Below are 20057 nucleotides of genomic sequence, written 5' to 3' on the forward strand. Positions count from 1 at the left end.
TGCTGATATTTGGATTGCTATTCCTGTAGTGTAATTGTTGTTCTGCATGACAAAACAACATTAAATTCATACCAGAGACACTTCAAACAATTTTAAAGTTACTACATGTATCTTGTAGTACTTTTCATCATGTTTATGACTAAAATTCATGACAATCAAAAGTTTTCTGTTTCCTATCCATTGAAAGCAACATTTTATAAATGCACATGCATGTTCAGTTTTAAATGACAATAATTGCTGGTTTTGTTTAAAACAATCATAATGTAAAAGAAAAGGACCTTTATTTTGGGATAATCAACATATTTGTTAATTTAATGATCATGAAGATATTGACGTTTGTGATTAATCATTACTGAATGTTTATTTAAACCTATAAGCACTATTATTTGTTGAATGAGTGAACTAAGCATTGTAAGTCAAATAAAGGTGTGCTTGCAGTAAATGTATTCAAATTTTGATCATAAATAATAAAACAACAGATATTTTAAACCATTATTTGTAAATTACAAGTGTGATAACTTTTTAATTACAAGTGTTATAACTATATGATTACAAGTGTGATAACTATATGATTACAGGTGTGATAACCCTGATTACAGATGTGATAACTACATGATTACAGGTGTGATAACTATATGGTTACAGGTGTGATAACTATATGATTACAGGTTTGATAACTATATGACTTCAGATGTGGTAACTATATGATTATAGGTTTGATAACTATTATTACAGGTGTGATAACTATATGGTTACAGGTGTGATAACTATATGATTACAGGTGTGATAACTATATGACTTCAGATGTGGTAACTGTATGATTATAGGTTTGATAACTATTATTACAGGTGTGATAACTATATGGTTACAGGTGTGATACCTATATGATTACAGATGCGATAACTATATGATTACAGGTGTGGTAACTATATGATTACAGGCGTGGTAACTAAATGATTACAGGTGTGATAACTATTATCACAGGTGTGATAACTATTATATGATTACAGGTGTGATAACTATATGGTTACAGGTGTGGTAACTATATGATTACAGGTGTGATAACTATATGATTACAGGTGTGATAACTATATGATTACAGGTGTGATAACTATATGATTACAGGTGTGATAACTATTATATGATTACAGGTGTGATAACTATATGATTACAGGTGTGATAACTATATGATTACAGGTGTGATTACTATATGATTACAGGTGTGATAACTATATGATTACAGGTGTGATAACTATATGATTACAGATGTGATAACTATATGATTACAGGTGTGATATATATATACATGATAACTATATGATTACAGGTGTGAATAACTATATGATTACAGGTGTGATAACTATATGATTACAGGTGTGATAACTATATGATTACAGGTGTGATAACTATATGATTACAGGTGTGATAACTATATGATTACAGATGTGATAACTATATGATTACAGGTGTGATAACTATATGATTACATGTGTGATAACTATATGATTACAGGTGTGTGATAACTATATGATTACAGGTGTGATATATAACTATATTTAATTACAGGTGTGATAACTATATGATTACAGGTGTGATAACCATGATTACAGGTGTGATAACTATATGATTACAGGTGTGATATCTATATGATTACAGATGTAATATATATATGATTACAGGTGTGATAACCATGATTACAGGTGTGATAACTATTGTATGATTACAGATGTGATAACTATATGATTACAGGTGTGATAACTATATGATTACAGGTGTGATAACTATATATGATTACATGTGTGATAATTATATGATTACAGTGTGATAACTATATGATTACAGGTATGATAACTATATGATTACAGGTTTGATAACTATATAATTACAGGTGTGGTAACTATATCATTACAGGTGTGATAACTATATGATTACAGGTGTGATAACTATATGATTACAAATGTGATATAACTATATGATTAAAGGTGTGATCACTCTATGATTACAGGTGTGATAACTATATGATTACAGGTGTGATAACCATGATTACAGGCGTGATATCTTTATGTTTACTGGTGTGATAACTATATGATTACAGGTGTGATAACTATTATATGATTACAGGTGTGATAACTATATGATTACAGGTGTGATAACTATATGATTACAGGTGTGATAACTATATGATTACAGGTGTGATAACTATATGATTACTGGTGTGATAACTATATGATTACAGGTGTGATAACTATATGATTACAGGTGTGATAATCACGATGAAGAGAAGTAAAGAGCTACACCTGATCACCGGGGGAGGAGGGTACCCGGGGTATACCCTAGGTCAACAGCTTATAGAACGAGGCCATAATGTCCTTCTTCTGGACCTCAGAGAACCAAAATGGCCAATGATGGAAGGCATGACTTTTGTAAAGGTACACCAAATATATTGTCAACCATTTTTACATGACTTGATTTTGTTTAAAATATGGAATATGTATGAACTCTTCTGCAGATTCCAAGTAACAGTTTGTAGTGGGGATCTCAAAACATACAAAAATCTATGTTTAATTCATTTTCATTACTCAATCAATGTAGATATTTGCAAATGTACAATAAACACATATTCTTCATAAATCTCAAATTGAGGTAAATTTGTATATAATAATTGATGAAAATCTGTAAAATAAAACATATTTTTGTGCAGTTTTAGTCTTTCTAGCAATTTGATTTTCAGTTGATAACAAATGTATCAGTAAAATGCATAGAAAACCATATTTTTAGGAGACATTGAAGATATAAAAAAAGCTGGACTTACCTTCAAGAAGTTTGTATAAATCTATAATAATGGTACCTGTAGTAGTTTGTAGGTCCAGTACACTGACCATGTTACTGGTGGGCACTTGGTGACAGGAATCTGATAACAACAACATAAATCTGACAGCTTACACAAACAATTACCTCATATTTCAATTCAGTAAAATTCAGCAGTAAAGACTACAACATTTTATGTTTTGTTGTTAGAATTGATGGGAATATTTTGTTGTATATTTTCTCAACAGTCAGGGTCATTGGAGGAAGTGTGTGGTTAAGGAGGTGGTCAGTACTTTGAGGAAAGTCATTGACCTATGACCAGTACCTAGTAATGTACCACATGGGTTTCAACCTTGTCACCTACAGGTGGAGGGCTAGTAATGATGTGTAGGGACTTTTGACATTGAAATTCAATGTGTTCATGTAAGCATAGCAGGAAAATAGAATATTCCGGTGTAGGTATAGCCAGGGAAATCCAATTATCAGATGTCGGTATAGAGAGGAAAATCAAATGTTCAGATGTCAGTATATAGAGGGAAATTTAATGTTCAGGTGTCATTACAGACAGGGAAATTAAATCAGATTGCTGTATATAGGCAGAAAATTAAATTTCAGATTTCAAAATAGACTAAATAATGTTTTGAATAGGTATCCTTAAGTTGTAAAGTTACAACTAGTGTGTTTCACTATGAATGCCCAAACATGCTGACTTCCAGATTTTGTGCTGGTTGTTACATTGTATATCTGTAATGTAATTATGTAGATTTTGTCACTTTATTGAGTTACTGTATGCTGTGTACCATCATCTATTGACGTTAGCCAAATCAAGGTGGAAACGCACAAAATACAAAACTGTCAAACATCAATAAAAACACACGAGAAGATAAAAACAGATGGAAGAATATCAATAAAAATGTCAGATGAAATAAACTTGAGTAATATCAATACAGAATAGCAAATATAAAAGTGAGAAGTTTGTGTATAAAGTAAGAAATATCAATATTAAGACATAACCTTACATAGCGGATGTGTCAGAAGTAAGGCTGTCATATATATATATTGGCAAGAGTAACAAATGTTGGGCTTTGATTTTATCATCGGCAGTGATTGGTTTGTGAGAAATTGATCGCCTGGTTTTAATATTGTTTAATTGATTCTCGGGTGTTCTATCATTGAGAAAGATATTTTTATCTTATATTTTGTTATATTTTATATGTGCTTGCTTGACTAGGCAATGCTATTGCTGTTTGTTGATGATTCCAAGGTCAGACTTCTCCAAAGGTCAAACACATGCATCCAAGGTCAAGTGAATACTTCAACGGTCCAACACATGCATCCTAAGTCAAACAGGTCCACCATGTGTTTCAAAGTTCACTTCAGGCTTGATTCAAAAGTCCAACACAAAGGTCAGACTACTATTTCAAAGGTCAAAAACTAAGGTCAGACTGTTATTTCAAAGGTCAAAAACTAAGGTAAGACTGCTATTTCAAAGGTCAACATACAAAGGTCGGACTGCTAGTTCAAAGGTCAACACACTAGTGTAAGGTCACACTGCTATTTCAAAGGTTTAACACAAAAATCTGACTGTTGTTTCAGAGGTCAAACTGTTGTGTCAGAGGTCAAACACAAAAATTTAGACTGTCATGCCAGAGGTCAAACATAAAAATCAGCCTGCTGTTTTAGCGGTCAAACACAAAAATCAGACGGCTGTTTCAGAGGTCAAACACAAAACTCAGACTGCTATTTAAGAGGTCAAACACAAAAATCAGACTGCTGTATCTAGAGGTCAAACACAAAAACCAGACTGCTGTTTCTATGGTCAAACACAAAAATCAGACTGCTGTTTCTATGGTCAAACACAAAAATCAGACTGCTGTTTCTATGGTCAAACAAAAAAATCAGACTGCTATTTCTATGGTCAAACAAAAAAATCAGACTGCTGTTTCTATGGTCAAACACAAAAATCAGACTGCTATTTCTATGGTCAAACAAAAAAATCAGACTGCTGTTTCTATGGTCAAACACAGATGCTTCAAGTACAGAGATAAACATACATGTACATTTCAAAGTTGAAACATTTTATTCTATGGTAATGCTATTGGTTCAATGGTCAAATTCCTTTTCAACAACCATTCACACCTGCCTGAATCTGTAGGACCACCAAGTATTGTGGACTAATTGTACACTGATTTATATTTCCATGTATTGTTGATCTTTTTCAGGCTAGCATCACCAACCTGGATGAACTTGAATCAGCGTTTCAGGGTGTAGATTGTGTTTATCACATGGCATCGTATGGTATGTCAGGCAGAGAGCAGGTAAGTCAATCAAAACCATACTTATACTTAACAAGTACAATAGCTGATCACTGTTGGAGCAGGTAAGACAATCAAAATATTACCATACTTATACTTAAAAAGTACATCAGCTGATCACATCACAGATGATCATCTGCTTGATGACAGTTTATAAAGGGCCAATTACAGCTTTATAATGTATTTTGTCTTCTGTTGCATGACATTGTCTTCATAGGAGACGGGCAATCAAAATTATAAAAGTGAGTAACCATGTATCGACTTAGGTGGATACTGTACAATGATTTAAACTATCACACTTGGTACAACATTTGACTATCAGAGCTTAAAGGGAGCTAAGTTATGCCTTTATATCTGCAAATGCTATGAATTTACATTTTTTTCGGTTTCCAAGTTTTGCTGATCTGAAATAGGTCAACCATGAGAACCTGACCACAGTTTGTTAATTACGACACAAGTTTACTTTAGTTGACTTGATATTGATATTAATTTTGTTCAATGCATGAAATTTGATATTAAAATGGATAAAGTAGACCTTATACAGTACGTGTTATTGGGTTGGAGGCTAAGATTTGATCTATTTCAGTAAAATCTGATGGAACCCGCTGAATCCTGAAACCCATGGGACAGCCTATAACTTCTGCTTCAGTTCCAGAAACTTGTGCAATGCATTTACCATATCAAATGGCAGCTTGAGGATGACAAACTATAATCTTTATTTAATGATTGTTTGATAAAAACACAAAATGTTAGCGTTTTGTTTTAGATGTTAACTATAATGTGGGGCGATAACGAGCATGTATGATCGGTACGAGTCAGCAATTTTAGTCAGTCATGTGATGTAATGACGATATCAACGGTACCATAAACAATGAACATGTTTTATCATCGCTCAGATCAATACACAACTATCACTGTAATCTTTGTTGTGTAGAGAAATGTTTCACGCATGGATGCACTTTGTTGAAGATTTTTACTGAGGGAGTTCTAGTTATTTCTTAATTTCAAATGACTGAACAGTCTTTTAACTAATACTTCTCCATTGATGACTTAACAGCTAGTTATGCGATTTCACTGTTTTTGATGACATAAGCATAAAAAAGATTTAACATTTGCATGTTCAAAAGAATTTCCAGGAATTACATTTTGCAGTTGAGTAATCTATTTTCTCCTTAGAGAAAACATCAGGTGGTCTCATTGTAGTTAATTCATAGTCTTCATCTACAGTAATTAGGTTTAGATTAAAACCGATCTTGGATCTGTTGATGACCAGGAATCCTTGTCTATGTTTGTTGTGGCTGTTTAGAAATACTCATAAAAGTCATCTGGGTTGACTCTATCAATGATATTTAGATGAGTGCAGACCTTTTCCCTTATATTCTTACTAGATTTGAGACTGCATGAATTTAACTTATTAGATACCAGGGGTATTTCAATATTCAGTAACCTATTGATACAAGTAGATGCAGATTAATATTATAGTATATGGCAATTTGTATGAGAAACTTAGAGGTCTTGTGGAATTGAGTTAGGGTGAAAAACTTAGAGGTCTTGTGGAATTGAGTTAGGATGAAATACTTAGAGGTCTTGGGATTGATGGTAAGTGTGAGTTTAAGGTAAAAAAACTTACAGGTTTGTTTTGGAAAAATTAAGTTTTGGAATTGATTAAGGTGAAAAACTTAGAGGTTTTGTGGAATTGGGTTATTAAGGATGAAAAAACTTAGAGGTTTTGTGGAATTGAGTTCAGGTGAAAAACTTACAGGTTTTGTGGAATTAAGTTAATCTTAAGGTAAAAAAACTTACAGGTTTTGTGGAATTGGGTTAAGGTGAAAAAATTAGAGGTTTTGTGAAATTGATTTAGCATAATGCTTTCCTATCTGAGCACTGATATATTTGTACCATTGCAGATATTCTTACATTATTTAGGTCAAGGTAATTCTTTTCAACATCTTTCTGTTGTAAAGTCTCGCTTAGTATTTGTCTCAAGGTGGTAGTAAAAATCAAGTCAATATCATAAACAAATTTGATGTCTTCAGATTTTCAAAACCAGACAATTATACTTAAGCCCTTGTGTTCAAAAATAGAATTTCTTATATTCCCTCAGTCTAAGTGAAATGCAATTTATCAGTCCTAGAAAACAGTTTTAAAATGGGAAAGAAAAATCTTATCTCAAATCTTTATCCATGAAGTATATTTAGATTTCAATCAATATGGAAATTAGCCTGATTTTTTTTCCTGCTGTCATTTTTTATTATCAAAATGGTTATTCTTATTGTCAGGATCTGGTATTGCATCGATGATTGAGAAAATGTAGGAAATGCTACAGAAATATCCTGTAAGATTCCTTTGTTTATGTACGCAACAAATCACTGTCATTTTGAAGCTTTCTTGCATCATCATCACTTGGAGGCTTTCATCATAACACAGATGTTTGCCTTGACGTAAACCTATTGGGGATGTCACGATTTCATCTGTCACTTAGCCGCGTTGATGCAATCATCCGTGGAATCGGAGAAATGTTGGCCATGAGCATCTCCAATTTATCATTCAAATTGCTGTAGAAATATCTTGTCAACAGAATATTTATCCAAAGTATATAATTTTTTATCATGCAAAGCGCATCATGTCAAATCACATTTGTGTAATTTATTTTTTGACATGTTTGTAGGGATTGGTTAAGGGTGTATGTATATAGGATAATGGAGAAATTGGAGAGCTATGCAATACTCGGCAAGAAACTCAACCAACGTTGATTTTATGATGGGATATGCAAGAAAAAAGATAAAATGTTTTACATTTTGGGGAAATCTGCATGGAATTCCATGTGTATAAGTATACATTACCGTGAGTCTTTGATGTAAGGTTGGAGCGTGCCTGTTTGGTAATGGAAGGGGTGGAGAATGCTACCAAACTAATAACTATCAGGTACAGTTATACATACGTAATATATACATGTGTACGTCTCTAATATATCTTATATATACCAAATATAATTACTGCATTTAGCTGAAATTGACTTGAGATATGATATATAGGATACAGAAAGTCATGTAATTGCCTACTTTACTGAATTGCTTTTTTTGTAACGAAACCTCTTTATTTTCTGAATATCTCGTGTTCTCTTAATGCATTAATGTAAGGGTTTCCAATGAAATTAAGAATTATTTTGAAAAAAATGATACACTACAACAAAAACTTACTGTGTGAGTCTTTATTTTATCAAATAATTCTAGAAACAGGCATTGAAATTATCTTCAATGCCTTGAATTTGTTCTCCATTACAAAAAACGTTGAAGGACATGGAACTGGTAATTGGTAGATTTGTTGTGTGCTAACCAAAGCTGCAGACACACATGCTTTTAAATGTTAATTTTTATCAACTACTTTTGACAGTTATTGTCCTTACAATTGAGAACAAAAACCAAAATGTTCTGTAAAAATCTTTTGATGAGATTTTAATGCTTTAGTTTGAAATCAAATCCTGATATTTTGAAAGCATTTACTAATGAGTCTTCTCTGTGCTTATCTGTTAAAGATACCAAAGGGAAATGGTGGTTTCGTATTTTCATACATTTTATTTCGTAGCTGTGAGATTGGTATGGCATTCAATAAGAGTGCAACATGCTTGTGCCATCACTGCGACATTTTAGTACCACCAGTATCTACAGTAGTATGTACTTCAAAGTGAAAGTGTTACCATTTACTGTCGACCCTAAAACACTAAAGGCACGGACAGGTGCTCCCATCTCTACATACACAAATGAAACATGGGTTAATTAAGGAAAAGGAAATAAAACAACAATATAACCCACACAAACCTCAGAGATACTGGACCACTGTAATGTTAAACGCTCCTTTTCAATTTACTCTCTCTGCCAAACTCCTTACTCTCTTACCTTAGCTTGATTACAACATTTTTAATGTCTTGTTAAAGACAAGAATGTGTATTATAGTCAGTATGAGATTCAATTGAAAATACAGTTGTTGCTTAATTGGATGAACTTAATCTATTTCTGTCACTGGAGATAACCATTATCTTTACTTCCTCAATATCTGTTTTACTTAATCTAGAAGGAATTACCAAGTTCTATAGCTTTACACAGTCACCATTGTGTCTAAATGGGGCATGTGTTCTGTGTAGTACAACTGTACTGACGTACAAACACTTAGCAAATGGAAACCTGAAAGTACAGCGTAGTAAAACATGTTACCTAGCCTCTTTACAAGTGGTAGGATGACAACTCAAAAAGAACAAAAGATATAGAGTTGTTTTGTCAGATCACTAGTCCATTGTAATAGGAGAGAAGTGAAAACCAACCACAAGCATTGCTTGGTCTCGAACATGTGACCCACTCATGGTCACAGTTGCTTGGGCTCAAACCTGTGACCCACTGGAAACAGTTGCTTGGGGTCGAACCTGTGACCCACTGGAAACAGTTGCTTGGGCTCGAAATTGTGACCCACTCATGGTAACAGTTGCTTTGTCTCGAACATGTGACCCACTCATGGTCACAGTTGCTTGGGCCCGAACCTGTGACCCACTGGAAACAGTTGCTTGGGTTCGACCTGTGACCCACTGGAAACAGTTGCTTGGGCTCGAACCTGTGACCCACTCATGGTGACAGTTGCTTGGTCTCGAACATGTTACCCACTCATGGTCACAGTTGCTTGGGCCCGAACCTGTCACAGTAAGTTGGGCTCGAACCTGTGACCCACTCATGGTCACAGTTAGTTGGGCTCAAACCTGTGACCCACTCATGGTCACAGTTGCTTGGGTTCGAACCTGTGACCCACTGGAAACAGTTGCTTGGGTTCGACCTGTGACCCACTGGAAACAGTTGCTTGGGCTCGAACCTGTGACCCACTCATGGTGACAGTTGCTTGGTCTCGAACATGTTACCCACTCATGGTCACAGTTGCTTGGGCCCGAACCTGTCACAGTAAGTTGGGCTCGAACCTGTGACCCACTCATGGTCACAGTTAGTTGGGCTCGAACCTGTGACCCACTCATGGTCACAGTTGCTTGGGCTCGAACCTGTGACCCACTCATAGTCACAGTAAGTCACATGGTGGACACTCAACCACTTAATCCAAATTCCCAAGTTGAAGCTAGCAAGCTAGGTAACCTGTAGGATCATTCCTTTTACACAAGTTTGATGTGTACATCTAACATATCATGACTTTACCTCTTGCCATCAACACTTATATTCTGTGTACCCCTTGTACCATCCACCATTTCCCTCCCTGCACCATCAACACTGACATTCTATCTATCTCTTTCTCTCCCTGCACCATCAACACTGACATTCTATCTACCCCTTTCCCTCCCTGCACCATCAACACTGACATTCTATCTACCCCTTTCCCTCCCTGCACCATCAACACTGACATTCTATCTATCTCTTTCTCTCCCTGCACCATCAACACTGACATTCTATCTATCTCTTTCTCTCCCTGCACCATCAACACTGACATTCTATCGATCTCTTTCTCTCCCTGCATCATCAACACTGACTTTCTATCTATCTCTTTCTCTCCCTGCACCATCAACACTGACATTCTATCGATCTCTTTCTCTCCCTGCATCATCAACACTGACATTCTATCTATCTCTTTCTCTCCCTGCATCATCAACACTGACTTTCTATCAATCTCTTTCTCTCCCTGCACCATCAACACTGACATTCTATCTATCTCTTTCTCTCCCTGCACCATCAACACTGACATTCTATCTATCTTTTTTCTCTCCCTGCACCATCAACACTGACATTCTATCGATCTCTTTCTCTCCCTGCATCATCAACACTGACTTTCTATCTACCCCTTTTCCGCCCTGCACCATCAACACTGACATTCTATCAACCCCTTTCCCTCCCTGCACCATCAACACTGACATTCTATCGATCTCTTTCTCTCCCTGCATCATCAACACTGACATTCTATCTATCTTTTTCTCTCCCTGCATCATCAACACTGACATTCTATCTATCTCTTTCTTTCCCTGCATCATCAACACTGACATTCTATCTATCTCTTTCTCTCCCTGCACCATCAACACTGACATTCTATCTACCCCTTTCCCTCCCTGCACCATCAACACTGACATTCTATCTACCCTTCCTCTGACATCTACCCCTTTCCTCCCTGCACCATCAACACTGACATTCTATCTATCTCTTTCTCTCCCTGCACCATCAACACTGACATTCTATCTATCTTTTCTCTCTCTCCCTGCACCATCAACACTGACATTCTATCGATCTTTTTCTCTCCCTGCACCATCAACACTGACATTCTATCTATCTCTTTCTCTCCCGGCATCCATGCAACACTGACTTTCTATCGATCTCTTTCTCTCCCTGCACCATCAACACTGACATTCTATCTATCTTTTTCTCTCCCTGCATCATCAACACTGACATTCTATCTATCTTTTTCTCTCCCTGCATCATCAACACTGACATTCTATCGATCTCTTTCTCTCCCTGCACCATCAACACTGACATTCTATCGATCTCTTTCTCTCCCTGCACCATCAACACTGACATTCTATCTATCTCTTTCTCTCCCTGCATCATCAACACTGACACTTCTATCTATCTCTTCTTTCTCTCTCCCTGCATCATCAACACTGACTTTCTATCAATCTCTTTCTCTCCCTGCATCATCAACACTGACTTTCTATCGATCTCTTTCTCTCCCTGCACCATCAACACTGACATTCTATCGATCTCTTTCTCTCCCTGCACCATCAACACTGACATTCTATCGATCTCTTTCTCTCCCTGCATCATCAACACTGACTTTCTATCTACCCCTTTTCCGCCCTGCACCATCAACACTGACATTCTATCAACCCCTTTCCCTCCCTGCACCATCAACACTGACATTCTATCTACCCCTTTCCCTCCCTGCACCATCAACACTGACATTCTATCTATCTCTTTCTCTCCCTGCACCATCAACACTGACATTCTATCTACCTTTTCCCCTCCCTGCACCATCAACACTGGCATTCTATCTACCCCTTTCCCTCCCTGCACCATCAATTCTGACATTCTATCTACCTTTTCCCCTCCCTGCACCATCAACACTGGCATTCTATCTACCCCTTTCCCTCCCTGCACCATCAATTCTGACATTTTTATACCTTCAGATGATTACAGGATATGAAGTTCATTTCTTTGTTATTTTGTTTCGTTTCTAAGAAAACAATTACATGTTCAACATAAAATCAAATTAGATATCTCTACGCAATAGAAAGAGATGGACACAAATGCTTGTGTCTTTGGCTGGAATGGTATTTTTCAGTCCTCTCTTGGTAATTGAAGTTATTTAATGATGTTTCAAGATTTAACCATTCATTTAAACTATGTTACGACCTTTTGCATGCAGGAGCTCTCCTTCAATGTATTATATAGCTTTCTCTATAGCCCTGACCTACTTTCTCCAGTATAACAGGGTTAGTCATTCTTCTGGTGTACGGTTTGATTTAGTTTGAGAAATACTGGACGATTAATCGAATGTGAAGTCATTCCTTGGTATACTCTAGTTTTGCTATCAGTTCTGCCTTCCATTTTCTTCATTGCTATAGAAACTGTACATGTATTGGTCCACAAAACACCTGTGGGGCCTTCATGTAGATTTTCTGTACATCATACAGCAGGCTATATATCTAATGTACATGTACATCATTCACTGAAGTAGCCACCAGCTACAACAGACATTCTGTATAAAGATCACCCTTGATTGGTTAATCATCAGCAGCAGCAAAATTTAGTTGATTGTTGTGTGCGGCTTCAGATTCTATATAGCGAGGTAAACGTTGGATTGGATTCATAATGCTGATCATTATTCAACACAGATTGTTTTAATTAAGTTTTGGTTTTTTGTGGTTTTGAAGGTTGGCATTCTTGATGTCCCTTGATCTCCTTCATCTATTTTGTTTACACACTAAAGAAATGTCATTTTTGTTCAGAAAATAAACAATCAATCATGAGCGGCTTGTGAGTAGCGTAATTATTGATTCAGTCAATATTGAAAATCAGGATTAATTTTGTGTTAAATGCTGTTGATGAACCACAACAGAGTTCATATATCAGAGGACGAGCAAAAAAGGTCTTTATTGGTGATTTTATCGATAGGCATCAGTATTATTTGACACTGCCTAATGAATCCCACCAAACGTTCTTGTCTTTGATCTCTAACCACACTCGGAGCTTCATGGGAAACCCAAGAGAACCTGGCTGAAAGCACCTTCCTCTTTACGGCTTGTTTTTGATGCAGAAAAACAGAAATAGCGGAAGTGACCATCAAAACAATGTGTCTAAAGAACAATTAAGGCGGATCTCTTTCAAGCCTTATTACATGTCGGTGTGGGGCTTTTTTTGGTTGAAATTGTTTGATAAAACTTGTTTTTGATCTTAGAAAATTAAGGAATATCTGAAATAGTATAAAGATTTCCAATTATTGAACAACTAAGTTAAAAGCATTTTTCAACAAAGTGTTTCAGACACCTTCTGAATAGCTATTTTTTAGAGAAAAGAAATACATTTTTTCCCCCTGATCAGTTGATCAGAATTTTAAAATCCTCCTTTAATTAAATATATAAGAGTTGTTGCTTACCAAACCTCAGGTGAAGAACCGGATGCCTAGATAAATGCCTTCATAGAAAATGGGAAAAAATCAAACTGTTTACTTTGATTAGTCCTGCAAACCAAGCTCTTATATGCTATTTTATATGGTAGCCATCAGCTGCTACAACCAGACCTGCAGGCTTCAAGATCATGGAATTACCTTCGGCTTCAGTTTTAATGCCAAACCAAACAATCATGACATAATGTTTATGAATACATGGTTTGTGTTTGGCTAAGTTACTAAACTCTAAAGATTGGTTTTGGACTTAAGTCTGTTCACGATCTTGTTTTATATTTATCCTTCTGTCAGTTTGAAGGATTTTTTGTCCAACATACTTATAATTCTTGTATAGAAATGCTTTAAAATTAATTCTCCAGATTGTCTGTTTAAGTATGTTTATTCCCCAGAATTAAGTATAGGTAATAAGCCTCTAGTGATTTAGGTATTTGATTGCTTGATGTACATTCTTCCCTATGATAAGTCTAAATTGTTTTTGTATTAAATTGGTTATTGCCTTTAGACGTTTGATCTCTTTATTTGGTAAAATTCTGCCTATATATGGTGAATGCTGGCTTCACATTGCATGCCGTCATGTAGAGGATCTAAGTACACAGACAATAGAAAAGTCAGCCTGTTTAATCTCTTAACTCTCTGTGCATATCAACTGCCTGGAAATTGCAGAGACCTTTAAATGGTACACGGCTAGATTTGGGTAAATCCCTGGCGATGAACGATCCCAAACTGATTAGATAGTGGTGGGGAATTTAGCTATAGGTATAAACCTAATGTGGGGAATAAATCATTTGAAGTTTGGCTGTCATCATGTATGTACTTTAATAGCAAACAAAAAAATATTCATCGGATGATAAAATGTCTCTTTTGCTGTCTCTCCAAACATGAAAGGACAATGACAATCCAATCAATTCCATGTTGAATTGAAATGTTGTGTTTCCATCTGGATTGAAGAGCCTGATGTCCCAGAAGACAAGGATTTAGATTGTAATTCTAGATTCCATGCAAGTGGGCAATCGCAGTAATTCAAACAGAATTGTTGAATAGTGTCGTTGTTGATACCAACTGAATGCTCATCACCGAGCCCAACAATTGCTATTGTAGGGTGTCTGAGATGATTGGCTGTGGGGACCTCTAGTTGCCATGGTTACTGTTATGCAGACTCATTACCAGATACAAATGTACATGTACACATATATGGACAGACTCTGTTTCTTATTTATTCATTTTCTTAAAACGGCTAAATGGATTTTGATAGATATATACTAAAAGCATGAAAATAAATGAGATGAAAAAGCATGATCATGAATTGTACAAAAACAATTTGGATTGAATGGGGAGATTATGAAATGTTTGCTATACCATTTCACGGTTGAGTATAAAAACGGTGAGACATCTGGTCTGCTTCAGATCCATTCTCTACCAACTTATATTGCCATTTTCTCTATTGTATGTGTCCCAGATTAAACAGTGGAAATACAATTTGAAAAGATGGATATTTCCCGATCTCCTGGGAGCCACAAAGCACGAGCTGGTTTACTGATACTGCAGTAAGTTAGCGATATATATTTCTTCAATGCGGTAAAAGTGTTGCTATGTCAACAAGCTCTTTGTCCTATAGCACTTTAGGTAAGGAAACTATGTGATTTTACTGGAGACCTGCTACTGTTACATGTACTATAGAACAGGGTTATGGAATGTTATGGGATCATGTTGGTCCTAATCTGAATCAGCAGGCCAACTTTTTTATGTTCTCTTCTCATTAGATGTTGTTTGGTAAAAAGCATCAGGATGACGTGAACAAAATTGACTATTCAAACTTTAATGCCATGTACACATCTTGTACATGTAGTTTCAAGAACTTTTTTTAAAAACACTGAGATTGTTATGGTAGCTAATCGCCTTTTGTCCGTATCGTCGTCCGGCCATCTGTGCGTCGTGCGTCGTCCGTCGTCCGTCGTATGTCCGTAAACAATTTACATTTTCAACTTCTTCTCCAAAACTGCTGAAGCAATTTCAATGAAATTTTGCACAAACCTTCTAAGGCATAAGGCCAATCAAAATTGTGAATTATATGGTCCCCACCCCCCAGGGAGCTATGGGAGGGGCTAAAAGGGGTAAAATTGACTAAAATTTCAAAAATCTTCTTCTCCACTCACAGATGTGATGGAATTAAATACTCTTCATAGATAGAAAGGTCCTAAGGTCCTTTACAAAAATTGTGAATTATATGACCCTGGGGTCTCAGGTTTCCCCCTGGGGAGGGGGTTAAGTTTACTATAGTTTATATAGGGAAAACACATTTTTGAGTATTATTTGATCATTTGTAATAGGAAATGAGTCAAATATTGTCAGAATTATCCGTATGAGATGGCCATTGAATCCTATTAACCAATTTTCCATAACTGACCCCCAGTGGCCTTAGGGGCGGGGTCAAAAGGGGTCAAATAGGCTATAACTTCAAAAATCTTCTTCTGAAATCCTGGAAATGGTAGAATCACATACTCTTCGTAGATGGAAAGGTCTTGAGGTCCTTTACAAAAATTGTGAATTATATGACCCTGGGGTCTCAGGTTTCCCCCTGGGGAGGGGGTTAAGTTTACTATAGTTTATATAGGGAAAACACATTTTTGAGTATTATTTGATCATTTGTAATAGGAAATGAGTCAAATATTGTCAGAATTATCCGTATGAGATGGCCATTGAATCCTATTAACCAATTTTCCATAACTGACCCCCAGGGGCCTTAGGGGCGGGGTCAAAAGGGGTCAAATAGGCTATAACTTCAAAAATCTTCTTCTGAAATCCTGAGGAAATGGTAGAATCACATACTCTTCGTAGATGGAAAGGTCTTGAGGTCCTTTACAAAAATTGTGAATTATATGACCCTGGGGTCTCAGGTTTCCCCCTGGGGAGGGGGTTAAGTTTACTATAGTTTATATAGGGAAAACACATTTTTGAGTATTATTTGATCATTTGTAATAGGAAATGAGTCAAATATTGTCAGAATTATCCGTATGAGATGGCCATTGAATCCTATTAACCAATTTTCCATAACTGACCCCCAGGGGCCTTAGGGGTGGGGTCAAAAGGGGTCAAATAGGCTATAACTACAAAAATCTTCTTCTGAAATCCTGGAAATGGTAGAATCACATACTCATAGATGGAAAGGTCTTGAGGTCCTTTACAAAAATTGTGAATTATATGACCCTGGGGTCTCACACGTTTCCCCCTGGGGAGGGGGTCAAGTTTACTAGGGAAAACACATTTATGATCATTTTTTGCTCAATTTTCATAGGAAATGAGTCGAACTTGTTTAGAATTATTAGCCTGAGATAACATTTTAATATCATATCTATATTGGTCCTGGTCAACCCCCTCGGGCAGAGGGGCGGGGCCAAAAGGGGCAAATAGGCTAAAACTTTAAAAAATTTCTTCTTAAATACTGGAAATGGTAGAACCAAATACTCTTCTTAGATGGACAGGTCTTAAGGTGTTTTATGAAAATTGTGAATTATATGACCCATCACGTTTTCCCCCTGGGGAGGGGGTCAAGTTTACTATAGTTTATATAGGGAAAACACATTTATGAGCATTTTTTGCTCAATTTTCAGAGGAAATGAGTCAAACTTGTTTAGAATTATTAGCCTGAGATAACATTTAAATATTATATCTATATTGGTCCTGGTCAACCCCCTCAGGGCACAGGGGCGGGGCCAAAAGGGGCAAATAGGCTAAAACTTTAAAAATCTTCTTCTTAAATACTGGAAATGGTAGAATCAAATACTCGTCATAAAAAAGGCAGGTCTTAAGGTGTTTTATGAAAATTGTGAATTATATGACCCTTGGGTCTCAGGTTTCCCCCTGGGGAGGGGGGTAAGTTTACTGTAGTTTATAAAGGGAAAAGACATTTTTGAGCATTATTTAGTCATTATAATAGGAAATTAGTCAATTGTAGTCAGAATTATCCCTATGTGATGACCATTGAATCTTATTACCAAATTTTCTATGACTGATCCCAAGGGGCCTTAGGGGCGTGGCCAAAACGGGTCAAATAGGCTAAAACTTCAAAAATCTTCTTCTGAAATTCTGGAACTGGTAGAATCAAATACTCTGCATAGATTGAAAGGTCTTAAAGTCCTTTACAAAAATTGTGAATTTCATGGCCCTGGGGTCCCATGTTTCCCTCTGGGGAGGGGGTCAAGTTTACTTTAGTTTATATAGGAAAAACACATTTATGAACATTATTTGCCTATTTTTCATAGGAAATTAGTCAAACTGGGTTAGAATTATTAGTCTGAGATAGCATTTTAACATCATATCCATATTGGTCCTGGCCGACCCCCAGGGGCCAGAGGGGTGGGGCCAAAAGGGGTCAAAATGGATAACATTTCAAAAATCTTTCTTCTGATTTCACAGATTTGATGGAACCAAATAATCTTCATAGATTAAAAAGTCAAATTTATAAAATCACTGACTGACTTCAAGGGCCTGATGGGCAAATATATAGTGTTTATATGCATGTCTTTGTTTCATTCTGTATCTGAACACAGGTGACCGTTAAGGCCCATGGGCCTCTTGTTTAAAAACATTGTTATGGTAGCTAAGGCCATCAAAAAAGAAGGTCATAATATGTAAGAAATTCTTCAGGTAATCATTACATGTAAGATAGTTCTCTTAAAATGTTTCATCGGAATTTGAAATTATTTTCATCCTCCTAAAACGATAATTGGGGTAAATAATTTGGGTTTTTCTATTCATGATCAGTCAATATCCCTGTTAGTTGTCCTGCATTCTCTTGCAATAACTACAGCAAACAGTATCACAGCCTTCAAAATTGGCGACAAGCTTACAATAAAGGGCTTCGTCATGCACTTTTAATGCAAATTCTTGACAGAGTTATGACCCCTTGTTTATTTTTCCTGATTTTGTTAGCTTTGTTGTCTTGACTAGAAGATCGCCCACTGTTGATTGTGTGTGGTACTATAGACTGACAGCTGGGGTAGAAGGATGAACCACACTAAATACCATTATAACAAACAGGTTCTCTTTAGCTAATGTAGTTATACTTAAGTGTGTAGCCTTGAAACTCAAGTGTTACATTGGAAACTGAAAGTCTACCCAAACGAGACTTTTTTTTTATTGGGTTTGGACAGGTAATTAACTTCTTTAAAATAAATGGCTCAAGTCCAAAAGTGAAAACTGGCTAACTTAAGCCCTTAAAATTTAGAGTTTGAAGTTAGAGTGTTATAATTGTGTAATTGTTAAACATGAATAGTTTTGACGATATACATCACACAGACAAGGAGGTGATGTAATGGCTGTTTTAATGTCTAGTGGTGTTATTTCTGTCCTTTAACATTTACTGATCAATGAATGTATGTATTGTATAGATATATTAACATGTGGTGTTGTCAAATTTTAACAATTTCCTGTCAATTTTTTTTTAAATTAAAATTTTTCAAAATTTTCTGTTAATTAATTGTGGTAGTTTAGATTGATTGACTAATTATACTTTTGTCCCATTTGAAGCCATCTGTGATGTCATCCATTTTCCTCTTCAGGTAAATATGAGATGGCATTAACTCTATATAATATTAGTTCCTGTCAAGTTAGATCTATGATTTAACCAAACCTTTTTTTTCAATTTCTATTTTTGATGTCAACATATTAGCAAACTGAACTGTTGTAAATTTCATTTCTGATGTCATTAATTATCCTATGATTTTTCATTTGTGATGTCAGAACATTCCTGTCAATTATCTTTTTGTGAGGTCATGAATTTCTGTCTATTGCAATTTTTTTGCCATTGACATCTGTTAATTAATCTTGGTCATTCTAGTTCATTTCTAGTCAGTTATAATTGATATTGCCACAAACTTTCTTTAATACATGTATTTGTGAAAATATGATTTCCATCATATTCCTATCAGAATTTTGCATTAATTATACAACTTCCTGTCATTTATACAACACTTCCTGTCAATGTTGGACCCTCTGTATATGATACTGTGATGCAGACATAGGTCTGTTTAAAGTATCAATTCACCAATAAATCAACACACCAAATCATAAAATTCTGATGATTATGTCAAATTTTATGGTGTCGCTGATTTAAGCTGACTTAGACACAAGCGTTAATTCTGAAATCCCCTTGAAGTCTAGCTAGATCTGCAGACCCTAACATACATACTTCACATATATCGTAACATAAAAACAACCTTTTTGGTCTATATACATTTTTATTGTCCCTCCCGGAGAGGTTAAACGACTTTTCAAACAGAT

The 20057-nt window shown here is 35.8% G+C and overlaps 1 protein-coding gene across 2 annotated transcripts in view; it reads left to right on the forward strand.

The window, feature by feature from the left end:
- The window catches only part of LOC138323343 (short-chain dehydrogenase/reductase family 42E member 1-like), a 147888-nt gene that overhangs the window by 2362 nt on the left and 125469 nt on the right, over nucleotides 1-20057 (forward strand). For both annotated transcript variants that reach the window (XM_069267897.1, XM_069267898.1), the window contains exons 2-3: nucleotides 2260-2429; nucleotides 5031-5126. In XM_069267897.1, the coding sequence (XP_069123998.1) occupies nucleotides 2260-2429; nucleotides 5031-5126 (266 nt within the window). The remainder of the gene's footprint in view (nucleotides 1-2259; nucleotides 2430-5030; nucleotides 5127-20057) is intronic.

The sequence above is a fragment of the Argopecten irradians genome, chromosome 5, assembly GCF_041381155.1.
Source record: "Argopecten irradians isolate NY chromosome 5, Ai_NY, whole genome shotgun sequence".
In the NCBI taxonomy this organism is placed as follows: domain Eukaryota; kingdom Metazoa; phylum Mollusca; class Bivalvia; order Pectinida; family Pectinidae; genus Argopecten; species Argopecten irradians.